The sequence below is a fragment of the Punica granatum genome, chromosome 2 (genome assembly GCF_007655135.1).
Source record: "Punica granatum isolate Tunisia-2019 chromosome 2, ASM765513v2, whole genome shotgun sequence".
Taxonomy (NCBI): Eukaryota; Viridiplantae; Streptophyta; class Magnoliopsida; order Myrtales; family Lythraceae; genus Punica; species Punica granatum.
This window is the reverse complement of record NC_045128.1, coordinates 35,504,115-35,520,152: the sequence shown is the minus strand read 5'-3', so window position 1 is coordinate 35,520,152 and position 16,038 is coordinate 35,504,115. Positions and strand designations below refer to the sequence as shown.

Sequence of the window (16,038 nt, the reverse complement as noted above, 5' to 3'; positions counted from 1 at the left end):
AAGAAAAAAAAAAAATTATTCGAAAAGTAATTATTTTATTTCTTATTTGAAAATAAATTAATAAGTTACCTAAAACAACGTTGTTTTAGGAGATTTACTGTCGGCGTGGCTTTTAACGGGTTAGATCAACAGGTAACAGGCCAAATCAGCAATTTCTGTTAGGACCAATTAATAAACTAAAAATCTTTCAGGGATCAATTTATAGCGAGGCGCATCTTTCAGAGATCAAACTGTGAATTTAGTCTTGGTAGTTGAACTGATCATGGCATGGGCTCCGCGGAAAGACCCCATCAGGATGAATGTGCCTGACAGACAAACAACGCCAAATTCGAGTTTGTTTAAAAAGCGAAGACTCACTGTTTGCGTAATTGGGACCCACAAAGACAACTGGAGTTGTCGTTTTCGGATTGGCAATAAAAAAAAAATAATTGTGAAAAGATGATTATAGAGCACAGAGTTAATATGTGATGCGATCTCTGCCTTGCGAAGTTTGTTTTCTTGTTCTCAATCTATGTCTATATCTATACTAATCGTGAAATTCATGCATTATATCGAATAAAACATGATCTATTTTTTTATAAACTTATTATATTATATATTATATATTATATAAGTGTTTTAAAGTGCCATGTATATTTGTATATATTTTTTTAAAACTGATATAGCGAATTCCTAGATCTTCGGCCATTTGCTTGCTCCTTAGATGAAAAGGTTTTCATGAATCCATAAGAATGAAAGGGAAAAAAAAATAATCAAAGCACGATATCTGCCTATATAAATTTAATCGTCTATAGAAAAGAATTTGAAGCTGAACATATCAATTGAATAATTTACCTTTGCATTTAGTGGTAGACGCACCTTTTGAGAGCACGCATGTGATAGCGGTGTTTTTTGAGAAAATTACTGTTTGACAAAACTCCTCGTGACAGTATCACTGCATCCCTCCCCTCCCTTCCTCAAATTTGAGAACCGAAAGCCAAAAATTCCTATATATATCTCTAATTGTAGCTATTAGCAAAGAATTAATGAAGGATGAAGGAAGATACTCACTGTAGATAGTCCTGATACTAACACATTCTATTATCTATTTTTCTGAACAATGAAAAACCTATTGAAGCATACAAAAAAAAAAAGTTACTTGAGGAACATACTCTGCTCTTCTGTCTAGTTTCCTGAGCGATGGAAAATATGCTGAAGCACACCAGAAAAAAGAGCCAAAAAAAAAAAAAACTTACTTGGGGAACTTATATTCTCAAGCAATGGGAAGCTAATCACCCCTAGTTAGGTCTAATCAAGTAACAAATCATCAAATTGATTCATTTAAGCCTAATATACCAAAAACTAAAGAATGTACAGTAGTTCAATTTCACACTAATTTCGACTAATTAACTGAATTCTAGCCTAATTACTTGTAGTAAAGTCTGTAATTAGTCCAATTACACACGATTTTTGACAATATCAAAATGTGAATCAATCAAGAGACTTCCTGATTTGTCGAAGTTGAGGAAGTTGCCCTCACTTCATGTTTCAGACTGCCAGAACCTCGTAGAAGTTCCGGGCCTCGAGAGTTTAGATGGTCTAGAAAGTCTGTACATGCAATACTCCACGTCCTTGGAAAAGCTGCCGAAACTATCAAATGTGAAACTTTTATATCTCGCATGGTGCAAGAAGCTTCATGATCTTTCGGAGCTCGAGGAATTGGAGTCCTTGGAGTTGCTGAACCTCGCTGGATGTAAAGCAATTAGAAGGTTGCCTAATTTGTCGAACCTGCAGAGGTTAAGAGCACTGGAAGTGCAAGGTTGTGAAAATCTTCTGGAGATTCCGGGCCTGGAGGAACTGAAGTCCCTGAGAACTTTGAATATTTCCGAATGTCCATTGCTTGAGAACATTCCGAGTCTTCCAAATGTAACAGTAACACGTTGAATGAGAAAGATCTGTCACTTGACGAAAGGTTGGTTTTCATTTCTGTTTGAATTACGTGCGCAAGTTTTCTGTCCTGCGCGTTTCCATTGGATCAGCTTCTTCTCTTCTTTTGTTTGATCTCTTTATTGTTTTTTAATGAAAAGAGATTATTCAAGCCAAGATAGGATAGCAAACTCCACACAGATTTTAAATAAAAATAAAAGGAAAGGAAAAGGGGGAAAAAAACAAGATTTACAGAGCATAAAGAAACACAGTTAAAATGTGATGTGATCTCTGCCTTGCAAAGTTTGTTTTCTTGTCCTCGATCAATATCGATATCTATTCTAATAGTAAAGTCCCTGCATTACGCCGGATAAAATGTGAGCTATTTTTTTAATAACTTATTATATTATATATTATATAAGTGTTGTAAAGTCCCGTGTATATTTGTATATATATATTTAAACTGATACAGTGAATTCCCTCATCTTTGGCCATTTACTGGTTCCTTAGATGAAAAGGTTTTCATAAACCCATAAGAATGAAAGGGAAAAAAAAATTAAAAAAAAAAAGGAAAACATCTGCTTGTATAAATTTAATTGCGCAGGAAAGAATATGAAGTGAAACATAATAATCGAATAACTCACCCTTGCGTTTAGTGGTAAACGCACTTTTTTGACAGCATGCGTGTGGTAGCGGTGTTCTTTGAGAAAATTACTGTTCGACAAAGCTCGTCTTGACTTAGTTTAGATATAAGTGATAGTATCACTGCATCCCTCAAATTCCTGTACATATCTCTAATTGTAGTTATTGGCGAACAATTAATGCAGGATGAAGGAAGATACTTACTCCCTATAGATAGTCCCGATCCCAACACATTATATTATCTAGTTTTCTGAATGATGGAAAACCTGCTGAAGCAATAAAAAAAAAAAAAGTAATTGAGGAACACGCTCTGCTCTTCTATCTGGTTTCCTGAGCGATGGAAAATATACTAAAGCACACCAGAAAAAAGAGTGAAAAAAAACTACTTACTTGAGGAACATACATTCTCAAGCAATGGGAAGCTAATTACCCCTAATTAGGCCTAATCAAACAACAAATATCAAATTGACTCATTTAAGCCTAATTTACCAAAAAATACAGAGTGTACACTAGTTCAATTTCACACTAATTTTGACTAATTAACCGAATTCTAGCCTAATTACCTGTAGCAAAGTTCGTAATTAGCCCAATTACACACGATTTAAGCCAAATTAAACCTAATTGACCACAAATTGGACCAAATTATCAAATGATTAGAATGTAGCAGTATGTCGAATTTGTTTTATATGTAGTTATGATTCATATATCTATAAAATCGAGAAAATAACGAATGGTTCCACAAAATCTACATCTATATATTTTTAAATATTTTAAAACTAATTTAATTAAAGCTAAAAAAATTCAGAATATTTCATTCGGATACGGAGCTTCCTGAGACTCTCGGTCGGGCCCACCTTAATCATGCTTTCATATATATATATATATATATACACACGCACACTAATCGTGGACCCCATACGTTGCACGAGATAGTTCCACCAACTTGAAAAATATATATATAATAAAAAATTTAAAAGAAAAACTCCTTTGAAAATAATAAGTGAATAAAAAAGAATAAATATAAACTAATAACCTTCACGTATAGTGGTAGACGAACTGACTTTCTAACAACTGACGTATAGCAGTATTTTTCGAAAGATGAAACTCACATCATCAATCTTGAAAAAGAATATGAAAAAAAAGTAAACAAATTAGAGAAAAATAAAAAATGAAAATTTTTGATAAAAATGAGAGAAAAAATAAAAACATAAATTTAATCTACTTACTTATATGGATAGACATAAATTTCGATGTATTCTTTGAGAGATAAATAGGCCCATGTTTATGTGTATGATGCTCCCTATTTATAACTATCATACAAAATCTAAATAAAATATAATTTGATTTATTTTTTTCTGTGAACAAATCTAATTTGTTCTGAAAAGAAAATATAATTTAAATTATATATATCTATAAAAAATTATCTTATCTATTTTTAAAATAGATATATATATATATATATATAAACCTAGAATTCATATATACTTTTTTCTTAGTACATACTAAAGGTTGTACACGAAACTTTATATTGATTTATTTATATGATGCATGAATATATACTAATATATACTTATTTTGATATTAATATTTATGTGATGAAATATTACATTTTATTTTAAAAAATTCAAGAATATTAAATAATATCTATATATAATAAAATCTTCTCATTTATTTCAAATACATTCTTGTTATATAGATATAGATTGTAAAAATTAAAGAAACCAACAAAGCGGATTTTATGATAAGATATTATTAAAAAAATCATTATAAATGTTTACAAAAATTAAAATTTAAGAAATCTAGAAAATTCCATTAGAAATCGACATTTGACCAGGCCCACATAATCTAAATAAGATATAATTTAATTTATTTTCCTTTTTCAGTGTGCAAATCAGATTTTTTTGCAAAGAAAATATAATTTATATAATAGCTATAAAATATTATATAATCTATAATTTCAAAAGATTTTATTGATAGTTTTATAATCGAAAATAATTCAAAATTATGAAAACTCAAAAAACTGAGAAAATTTCATTTGAAATGGAGTATTCTGAGGCTATTTGACTACGCCTTCCTTGTACCTTGCTTTTATATATATATATATATATGTATGTATAATAACTCTCGAGACGGTATCTCGCCCCGTCACCTCATCAAAACATGCTGCCACATAATCGAAATTCTAAGCTCTCTTGTGCCTGTTACACACATCAACACCTTATATCTTTTATTCTTAATAATTTTTAACGATATAATTTCACTATATATTTTTTCCTATTAAAATAGAGCTTTCTACTGTTAATATAGGTAATATATATATTTTACACAATATCTTAAATATATCAGTCGTTATATTAAGAAAGTTTTGTGTGATATGTAATTTTTATATATATTAGTTTGATGTGATATATTAACTCTATATTTGGTTGATATATACTTTTATAAATAAATCCATTTATGAGTATATGAATATAGATACTAGATAGAGTTGAGAGATGCTTATGTAATAATGTATTGTTTACTTAATTCCGTGAATTTTATTTATGAATACATGACCTTGAGAAATGTTCATATAAGGATATAATTTCTAATTGATTATGCCAATTTTAGTTGGGAAATTAATCTACATCAAAAAATTCAATTTAAATGAAAATTAGTCTATTTAATGACCTCATTTATATCATATAATCTCTATATACAAAAAAAATTTCAATGAAAATATATATAACATTAAATGAGGTAAAACGTAAAGTTAAATGAGTACATCATATGCATAAAATTATAGAAAAAAGGCATTTAATTGACCAATTGTCTCTGGACCCGTGAATCTCTTCTTGATGAAGTTGATATCAATATCTATATATATAATATTAATAATATTTCTAAGATATACATTTCTTATATTCATTCATCTATATATCTTATCTTATATTTTATACCATATTAAGCAAAAGTTCCGATTTTGTAGGTACCATTTTATTTATAAAATATGATTAAAAAGTTGAAAATAGTCCTTATTCTTAGTTTAAATATAATATAATTTATTTTTTTAATATAAAAGAGAGAAGTTTAAGGATAATATTTATCTCCTCTCTCTTTCCTAACATCTCTCATTATTTTGCTATCTCCTCTCACTTCTTGATTTCATGTTCTATCACATTATTTTTGTTTTAGTTTTTTAAAAATTTTATCTTCAATTCGTAATTTTTATTTTTCATACACTTAAATTTTTTCTTCCTCTTCCAAATTAATTAATCCACGAGCATATTGGAAAAGATCATTATAGTTGAAGCACGGTACATGCGAGTTAGATAGCGTTATGGACGGGTAAATTTTTATTGTGTATATATATAATTATTAGTTATATAGATTACTTCATTTATCATCTTATGCATAATTCTTAATATTTCAATTTCTTCTAATAAATTTTTGGTTACACATTTCTCCATCAAATAATTAAAATTTCTATTTGTAAGGTTGCCCGGGTTTCCCGTTTCCGGATAGTTCTAATAATAGGATTATGACATAATTGAAAGGTATTTTAAAGTTGGAGGACAAAGCTGAACTTGTACCTAATATATATATATATATATTCTTTATTTAAACAGAGTGCATGTATATATTCTCATTTTTAAATTAAGTCGATATTCTTATAGTATTTACAATATTATGTTTCCTTTTATTGTATTTGGATGCTCTTGCTTCGGTTGTATATATATGACCTCCTTTTATCTAAGCATCTTTATGTATAAACTTTATAATTTTTTACATCTCAAGATAATTATCTGGATCGTGTAAGAATCGTATTTAGGATATAGCAGCAGCTAGTCTTCATAAACTTATCTAAGCAACAGTTGTTCGGCATAACGTTTTTAAAAATATTAAAATTACTTGATACTATAAATATTAAAAAACTTTCCCGCAACACATGGGTTTTCATAGTAATGTTTTCTTTTCTTTTCTTTCTTTTTTCTTTCAAATGCAATTTGCAGTGGAATATAACATATAATAGTGTATGTATATGTATGAATGGGTCCAAATTACCTGGTTTCACACTTTCTCTCTCTTTTTATCTAATCATCTTTATGTATAACTTTACAATTGCTTTAATTTTTCAAAATAATTATCTAGATCATGTAAGAATCCTATTTAGTATTTAGGATATAATAGCAGCCAGCCTCCATAAACTTATATAAGAAACAATTATTTTACGTTTTTAAAAATATTAAAAATCACTTGGTATTATAAATATATTAAAAATCTTTCCCGCAATGCGCAGATTTTCACTGTTATCTTTTGGCGTGTAGAAAATGAAAAGAGAGGTGAACTTTCTCTTATTCGTTCAACCAAACCAAAAACAGAAAGATCAAAGATGATCATCTTCTTTGCCAAGATAGGAAGAAACAACTTCTAATTTCCTCTCTGTGAATTGTGGTAGCCATTCAGCTATTCGCTATGGTAAGATTTATCCTTCAAACACTGCCGGGGGCTTCTTGGGCGGTAGTACTTACTGCCATAGGATCAGTGCTGCTTTCATCTGTTTACCTGCTGCGTACCCTTTTCCTCGGGAGGAAGAAACCATCACCGGTTGCTAGTTCTATCCATGTGGATGATGCAAATCTGCAGGTAGGTTTCCATATCTTCTTGATTTGATTTGACTGATGTAATCTTTCAAAGTCGAATTCAATATGCTTGTGTATTGACAATGTGAAATGGCACTGTACTGACATTGAACTTATAGCAGGAGTCCGCAGGTCCTGAGTTGGGGCAAGTGACAGCGCTGTCATCTCGTTCCAGCTCAGCCCCGGCTGATCCTGGACAAGAGTTTGAAGTTTTCTTGAGCTTCAGGGGAGAGGACAACCGCAAAACGTTCACCGACTGCCTATACCACAGCCTGACAGAAGCAGGGATCCGTGCCTTCAGGGACAATGAAGAGCTCCATGTTGGGGAGGAGATCGGGACCAAACTCATGAGATCCATTAAGCAGTCGAAGATCTGCATACCCATTTTCTCTAAAGGTTATGCTTCGAGCAAGTGGTGCCTTAAGGAGGTGACTGAGATGGTGAAGTGCATGAAGGAGGCTACTGAACATCTGATCATGCCGATCTTCCTAGATGTCACGCCTGATGAGGTCCAACACCAAACTGGATGCTATGCTGAAGCATTCTGCAGGCATGAGAAGAAGTATGACCTGGAGACAGTGCAGGGGTGGAGGGATGCCCTCAAAGAGATTGTCAAATTGAAGGGTCTGGAGCTCAGCGAAGTGGCAAACGGGTAAGCCATCAGAGAGGCTGTCATTGTTCTCCATAATATGTTCATTTATTCTTTGGAGATCTCGGCAGAGAAAGTGGTTCCCTGCTGCACCTTTCTTTTTGTCTAGCTTTCAATCTTATCCTTTATTTATTTATTTATCCTCAATTTGCATTCTCCGATTTGTTTTCCTAATATAGTGTGACATACCGATGCTTTTCCAGAAATCATGGAGAATTCATTAAGTTGGTGGTTGCAAGGGTTCTGAGAGAACTGAAGCAAGCCAACTTGAATGTGAGTGAGATCTTAGTTGGAATCGACGATCATGTGGAAGAAGTTATACAACTATTGGAGGTTGGCTTAAAAGATGTTCGCGCTGTGGGCATCTGGGGCATGGGCGGCATCGGAAAGACGACTCTTGCCAAGGTCATCTACAACAAACTTCTGGATCAGTTTGAGTGTTGTTGCTTCCTCAATGATGTTCGGGAAATCTCCGAAAAGAAGGGTCTCCCGTCCTTGCAAACAAAACTGGCCTCAGACATCTTAAGGGGCAACCATGAAGAATTTGCTAATGTTGACAGAGGAATCAATGTACTTAAGAAAAGGCTTCGCGACAGGAAGGCCCTCATTCTTCTTGATGACGTTGATAACATTAGCCAACTTAAAGCGCTAGCATCAGATCCTGGCTGGTTTGGTCCAGGAAGTCGGATTATTTTCACAACTAGAGAAAGGGAAGTTCTCAATCTATTTCAGAACTGCTCTATTTATGAAGCCGAACTATTGAGTGAAGATCAAGCTTTAGAACTCTTCTCTAAGCATGCATTTGGAGATGCCTTGCCCTCGACTGAATTTTACAATCTGTCCTGCGGTATCGTGAAGAGAACGGGAAGGCTTCCCCTGGCGCTTGAGGTCATAGGTTCATTTTTATCCGCCTATCGTGGATGCATGGACATTTGGAAGGATACAGTGGAGCAGTTGAAGAGATCAGAGCCTAAAATGGATGTGCTAGATAATTTGATGATCAGTTACAAATCGTTGGAATACAAACAACAGCAGATATTTCTAGATATTGCATGTTTTTTCTCCCGAGCAAATGTTAGAGACCTGATTCCCATGTGGGATGACTGTGGCTTTTCTCCAACAGTTGCGATTGAAATCCTCCAGCTAAAGTCTCTGATTAAAATCCGAGATGGCAACACTCTTTGGATGCACGATCAGCTTGTAGACCTCGGGAGGAATATTGTGGAACAAGAAAACTACAAAGAACCGGAGCAACGAAGTAGGCTGTGGAGAAGTGAAGAAGCTATTGATGTATTAATCGGACATCAGGTAGGACGCTTCCATGAATAGTAGATAAGCGTAATCCTACGGCATAACCGTTTCCACCTTATATTTTTATTTTATTTATTAATTAATTAAATTTTTTTTGAGTAGGGAAGCTCAAAAGTTGAAGCTGCTGCAATTTCGACATATACAGGAAGAGTTACTTTCACGAATGAATGTTTTAAGAATCTATCAAAGCTAAGGGTTCTTCAGCTGCATGGTGTTGAACTTGACGGAACCTTTCTGCATTTTCTGCCAAAGCTGAGATGGTTCAGATGGCTGACGATGAGCGCGTCTCTGCCGGCTAATTTGCATCTAAGTTATTTAACTTCCCTTGATCTATCACACGGCAGAATTGATGGGGACTCGATCAGTTGGAGCTCAATCAAGGTCTCATTGATTAACTTTTGTTCTGTTGGTTGTATCTTTCTAGCAACTAAAAGTATCTCTTACATGCTTTCTTTTTGTTCTTCAGATGGGGAAGTTAAAAATTCTTAATCTATCATACTGCTGGAAACTCAAAAGAAGTCCTGATTTTTCCGCATTTCCAGCCTTGGAGAGATTGATTCTTCAATCCTGCTATCTTTTGGAATTGGTTGACTCATCAATAGGGCTTCTCAAAGCTTTGAAACATGTAGATATGAGGAATTGCCGGAGACTAAGGAAGCTGCCAGAGCAGTTGGGTTCTTTGGAGTCATTGACTGAGCTTCTCATTGACGGAACTTCTATATATATAATACCGATATCAAAAGGTATGAAGAAACTTGAGATTTTATCTGCCAATAATTGCTGCTTCCTTAATGGAATTCCAGAGTCAGTTGGATCCCTGATAAAGCTAAAGCGGCTGTCACTAGCACAGTGTCGTGCTTTAACTAAACTCCCGGACTCCGTTGGGCAGTTAAGCTCCTTAGTAGAGCTGAACTTGGAGGGATCTGGAGTAGCCCGTTTACCGAGGACTCTTGGAAATTTAGATAGGCTTGAAGTACTAGCCGTTGGCTGTGCTTCGATGAGGAAAGTTCAAGACAATCTCAGGGGCCTCTCGAATTTAAGAAGGGAGAGATCACACTTCAGAAGGGTTAAGAGCACTCCTGCATACATTAGTAGCTTTTCTCATACTCAGAAAGGTGTTGGTGATTTTTTTGGCCCATATAGTGAAAGATCCCTGGGCTCCTCGATGCTCACTTTCCTAGATCTCTCGGGATCGGTTGACTTAAAAGAATTGTATCTATGTGGGGATTTTCTTAAGGAAGAATGCCTGGCTAAGCTATGCAAATTGGAGATATTGGTTTTGATATCAGTAAACATCAGCACTGTTCCTAAAGAGATTGGCGCCTTCTCTTCGCTGGAAATAATTAATATCTCTGCTTGCAAAGAACTCAAATGCCTTCCTACCCTTCCTGCAAGTCTGCTTTCGCTCAAAGTTATTCAGTGTCCATTACTCGAGAGGTTTCCAAATGTTTCCAACCTGAAGAAACTGATGGAATTACATGTGCATTCCTGCTTCATCCTCAGGGAAATCGCCGGCCTTGCCAATCTAATCTCCCTGTATTCTCTGGAGATACACGACTGCCCTATAGCTATGCTTGATGGTCTTGAAAATCTTGAATCTTTAAATATATTGTCTGTTACATCCTGCAATGTTGTAAGACTGCCAGAATTGTCCAGGTCGAAGAATTTGTGGCGCATATATGCTTCGGATAACAGGCAGCTAGTCGAGATTCAAGGCCTTAACAATTTGTGCAAGGTAAAAACTGTAGACCTCTCCAACTGCACATCCCTAGGGCGATTACCGAAATTATCTGACCTGGAGTCATTGGAGAGGTTGGACATCAGCAATTGCAAGGCAATTGAAAGCCTACCTGATCTGGCAAGGTCGCAGAACCTAACAAAGTTGGAACTGAAAGCATGCGAGAAGTTGTGCCAGCTTGATGGACTGGAAGAATTGAAGTGCCTGGAAGAACTGGAAATAATAGGGTGCAATGCAATTGAAAGCCTACCTGATCTATCAAGATTGCAGAGGTTAAAGACTCTGAAAATTGAAGCATGTGAGAAGTTGAGCCAACTTTCGGGGCTCGGGGAATTGAAATCTCTGTTGGAGTTGGACATAAGACGGTGCATATCAATTGAGAGGCTACCTGATCTGTCAAAGCCACAGATATTGTCATTTCTGAACATAGAAGCGTGTGAAAAGTTGTACGCATTCGAGGGGCTTGGATTAAAGTTACTGTACAAACTGGTCATAAAGGATTGCAAGGCAATTGAAAGCCTACCTGATCTGGCAAGGTTGCAGAAGATAACAAAGTTGGAACTGAAAGCATGCGAGAAGTTGTGCCAGCTTGATGGACTGGAAGAATTGAAGTCACTGGACAAACTGGTCATAAAGGATTGCAAGGCAATTGAAAGCCTACCTGATCTATCAAGGTTGCAAGGGTTCTTTGCTCTGAGAATAGAAGCATGCGAGAAGTTGCACCGACTTAATGGACTGGAAGAATTGAAGTCCCTGGAAGAACTGGACATAATAGGGTGCAAGGCAATTGAAAGCCTACCTGATCTATCAAGGTTGCAGAAGCTAGAAAGGTTGGAACTGAAAGCATGCGAGAAGGTATGCCAACTTGATGGACTGGAAGAATTGAAGTCCCTGGAAGAACTGGACATAATAGGGTGCAATGCAATTGAAAGCCTACCTGATCTATCAAGATTGCAGAGGTTAAAGACTCTGAAAATCGAAGCATGTGAGAAGTTGAGCCAACTTTCGGGGCTCGGGGAACTGAAATCTCTGTTGGAGTTGGACATAAGACGGTGCATATCAGAAAAGTTGTACGCATTCGAGGGGCTTGGATTGGAGTCACTGTACAAACTGGTCATAAAGGATTGCAAGGCAATTGAAAGCCTACCTGATCTGTCAAGGTCGCAGAAGCTAGCAAAGTTGGAACTGAAAGCATGCGAGAAGTTGTGCCAGCTTGATGGACTGGAAGAATTGAAGTCCCTGGAAGAACTGGACATAACAGGGTGCAATGCAATTGAAAGCCTACCTGATCTATCAAGGTCGCAGAAGCTAGCAAAGTTGAAACTGATAGCATGCGAGAAGTTGTGCCAGCTTGATGGACTGGAAGAATTGAAGTCCCTGAAAAAACTGGACATAACAGGGTGCAATGCAATTGAAAGCCTACCTGATCTATCAAGGTCGCAGAAGCTAGCAAAGTTGAAACTGATAGCATGCGAGAAGTTGTGCCAGCTTGATGGACTGGAAGAATTGAAGTCCCTGAAAAAACTGGACATAACAGGGTGCAATGCAATTGAAAGCCTACCTGATCTATCAAGGTCGCAGAAGCTAGCAAAGTTGAAACTGATAGCATGCGAGAAGTTGTGCCAGCTTGATGGACTGGAAGGATTGAAGTCCCTGGAAGAACTGGACATAACAGGGTGCAATGCAATTGAAAGCCTACCTGATCTATCAAGGTTGCAGAAGTTACGAGATTTGGAACTGAAAGCATGCGAGAAGGTACGCCAACTTGATGGACTGGGACAATTGGAGTCCCTGGTAAAACTGGACGTAGGGGGGTGCAAAGCAATCGAGAGTCTACCGAATCTGTCAAGGTTGCAGAGGCTAAGAGTGTTGAAAACAGAAGGATGCGAGAAGTTGCGATAACTTGATGGACTGGAAGAACTGAAGTCACTGCTAGTGCTAGACATCAGAGGGTGCAACTCAAATTGAAAACAGAAGGATGCGAGAAATTAATCTTTCCATTTGCGATAACAGGTTGTTCAAAAGACTGCTTCAACCTTTGCTCCAAGGGCTTCCACAGCCACGAAGAACCCTGCTGTGCCGGGGACTGCTCTGTATACTGTGTTTGAGGTTCAAGGCTATGCCTCGATGCTGCTTGGTGGAGCTCTATCTTTCAATCGTCCGTTCCCATCGAACGAACCAGACATCTGGAGACTGATGGGAATGTGGTCTATTTGGATGTTCAGTGAGTTTAATTTTTTTCTGATTAGACCGATTATGTTAATTGTTTTATATCATATATCTTAAGAATCTCACATCTTTTGGGTAAATTATTCTGTGCTTATCATTCTACGTATAGCTTGTGAAGCAAGCCAATTCCTATTCCACTTTTTCTGGAGGATTCTTTTTTTTTTTTTTTTGAGATTTCATAACTTGCTTAGAGTTCCAAACATGCTGCTCGATAACATGCCAGGTGCAGACTAATGAAACTTCCAACTAGAAAATTTCTTAAACAAGAGAAGTACTTCAGTCTTAACTCCTTGTCGTTCCATGTTTATGTTCTCGTCGAAATTGATGAAAAAGAGCTTGCTTTCAGACATCTCCTTCATTCGATGAAATAATTGTTAAGTTCCAAGGAGACTGATATGAATTTGCCATTTCTTTTCATCCCCATTGCAGCAACTCCTTCACTTCGGGCCCAAGATTGCTCAAAGAATGAGAAAGAAGCTCTCAACTATCTGTTTCTCCTCATCCCTTTACTAAACGTTATAATCCCATTCTTCTGGAAATCTTTTGCAATCGTGTGGTCAGCAGACGCCGTGGCCTTCTTTGGGATGCATGCATGGAAGGTATAGTCATATTATACTTTTTTTAAAAAAAAAAAATACTCTTAATTATCCAAATCCTCCTGTTCAACCACTCGTTTGTAGCTAAAATCATCTCCTTCGTGTTGTTTCTTATTCTAAGCAGATGGGGGTGGCTTCAAAGAACAGAGTAGGAGCTGAAAATATCTTTGTATGGATGCTGTCAGCGTCTTGTACATTTATTATATTACAGATCCGGAAGTACATATACTAGCAAAAAAAAAAAAGATTAAGTCACGTTTTTGCCTCAACAGACATGGCAGAGCGAGTGTAATTAATCACATTATTTACATTAGTTTCTTCATTTTCTTAAATCCTTATGTCTTCTCAGAACATCGCATTGCTTGGTGGGCATGCCACATTCAACCCTGAACCAAATTATGATCGAAAAGCTGAACTTATAAGAACTGTGGTTTTCCCAATGAAATCGTAACTTTATCTATTCAATCATAAAGCTTTGCAAGAACTGACCTTTTTCAGGTCTTTCTCGAGAGCAGCATTCACTGATGACGGTGACGGCGAAGAAGAAGCCGAGGGTCTGATGGGTTCATTCATTTGTTGAACCTCCGACTTCTGTTGTACTCGCTCTTCTTCTTGTTCCTCGGCTACTACGGCCTGCATGTCGGTGTTGTTCAAAGAGGCCGCGGCGATTCTGAGGATTATGCTTCGAGTTTGGGGATAGTGGAGGAGGGCATTTCTTCTGAGAGTATAGTGAGCCGGTGGGAAGGATTTTTTTTTTGTTAGCCGGCTGGCATGAGTACTTTTTTTTTATCTGAACGTTGGTATCCGAAAGTCTAATTGGACTCCGACTAATCCAGTTGACCCGGATCGGCCCACTAAGGGGAGCGCTTAAACGGAACAAGTACCGAACCGCTTGAACCAACTTACGTTGGTATTACTACGTGCCTCTTTGGCGACACTATTGGAGCCTTCTTATCTCGCTTTTGCTTGATGTATTTTTTTTTATGTTGTTTTCCTTATTTGAGCCTCGTCTTAGATTAGTCTACCGAAAAGAGAGAGAGAACAATCTGGGATAATTATTTTAGGAAAGTAAAAAAATAATTACTAAGATATTTATATGTACCCAAGGGAAAAAAATTATTTCCTCCTTGCTTATAAAAAAAATTATGCCCTTTAGAGAAAATCGACAATTTCAATTCGATGATATGGTAGCAATTGAATGTAATGTTAGATAATTATATTAGGAAATCAAACAACTTTTGTTATGCTTTTGATTTACTCTCAAGTTAGTAGTAGAGCCCGCGTTTTGAAATTTTACAAATCGTAATTACCATCATTAAAACTATATATTAGATATATATGTGTGACTCAATAAATAACGTTTTCTATTTTTATAAACATGATAACTAATCATATCTACAAAAACTATGATCTGATTTATTTTTTAAAGCAAATACGATAATAGATCTTTTGACACACAAAAATGATATATTTTTATAAATAACATCTCACCCAATTTTAATATACATAATAGTGTATATGTCTCAATGGTTAATGAAACCATAGAAAATACATAATACATCATATCCATAGCATGCTATACAAAATGTCTATATAAATCTATATCTATATACATAATATAAAATTTGTGTAGATCATATAAATCTATATCTATATGTTTTAAAAATTAAAAAATTCTTCTTCTAAAAAATGCTTAAGAATTGAGAAAATAATAACCGACCCACAAATTATACAATTTTAAAATTTTAAAATATTAAAATTTATTTTTTAAAGAAAGTTATAATGAAGAAAATAATTACCGTTCCCAAAAATGTACATCAATATATATTTAAAAAAATTTAAAATATTATTTTTAAAAGAAAAAAATAAAAAAAATTCGAGAGAATTCCATTCAGCAATCTGGACATTCTAAAGCTAATTGCCCCTGCCAAACAATTAATAAAATAAATAAAAATATATAGTTTTGTATACAAATCGTAGTTTACAATCAATAAAATATATTATATTAGATATATATGATTGATATTAACTAAATTTTACCAATAAAGTAAGTAAAAAAATATAGTTATTGATATATATATATATATATGTATATTGTAATATTAAATGTCGATTTGATTAGATATTAATTTTACTTAAAAAGAAAATTCAGGATTATCGAATATTATAGAGACAATAAAATCTTCCAAAAACTTTCAAAAATATTTTATTATATATAAGGCAAATTACGCCATATATTCCATGATTTCATATTTTCTTCAAATCTATCTCATGCTTTTAAAATTATCAAAAATATTCTATGGTTTACATCTTTTTTCAGATTTATCATCCCGTTATATCTTCTGT

General features: G+C 35.0%; 1 protein-coding gene and 1 long non-coding RNA gene across 4 annotated transcripts; one reads left to right on the top strand and one right to left on the bottom strand.

Annotated features, from left to right (window-relative positions):
- The first annotated feature begins 6,828 nt into the window (after positions 1 to 6,828).
- On the top strand, positions 6,829 to 14,132 carry LOC116195302 (TMV resistance protein N-like). 3 transcript variants are annotated; one of them, XR_004154619.1, is made up of 7 exons: positions 6,829 to 7,173; positions 7,292 to 7,821; positions 8,022 to 9,126; positions 9,232 to 9,510; positions 9,596 to 13,091; positions 13,526 to 13,695; positions 13,817 to 14,132. XR_004154619.1 is itself a non-coding variant. In XM_031524405.1 (5 exons), the coding sequence occupies exons 1-5, from the start codon at positions 7,003 to 7,005 to the stop codon at positions 12,767 to 12,769; spliced, it is 5,262 nt and encodes a 1,753-aa protein (XP_031380265.1). In that variant the 5' UTR covers positions 6,829 to 7,002; the 3' UTR covers positions 12,770 to 13,233. The 3 variants fall into 3 exon arrangements, 1 of the variants encoding a protein (XP_031380265.1); XR_004154618.1 differs by having other exon boundaries at positions 7,289 to 7,821; XM_031524405.1 differs by lacking the exons at positions 13,526 to 13,695; positions 13,817 to 14,132 and having other exon boundaries at positions 7,289 to 7,821; positions 9,596 to 13,233.
- LOC116195313 lies at positions 13,846 to 14,403 on the bottom strand. The gene is made up of 2 exons (XR_004154625.1): positions 14,182 to 14,403; positions 13,846 to 14,078 (listed from the first exon to the last, which is right to left on the bottom strand). It is a non-coding gene; the product is annotated as an uncharacterized LOC116195313 (long non-coding RNA).
- Between the last annotated feature and the right edge of the window lie 1,635 nt (positions 14,404 to 16,038).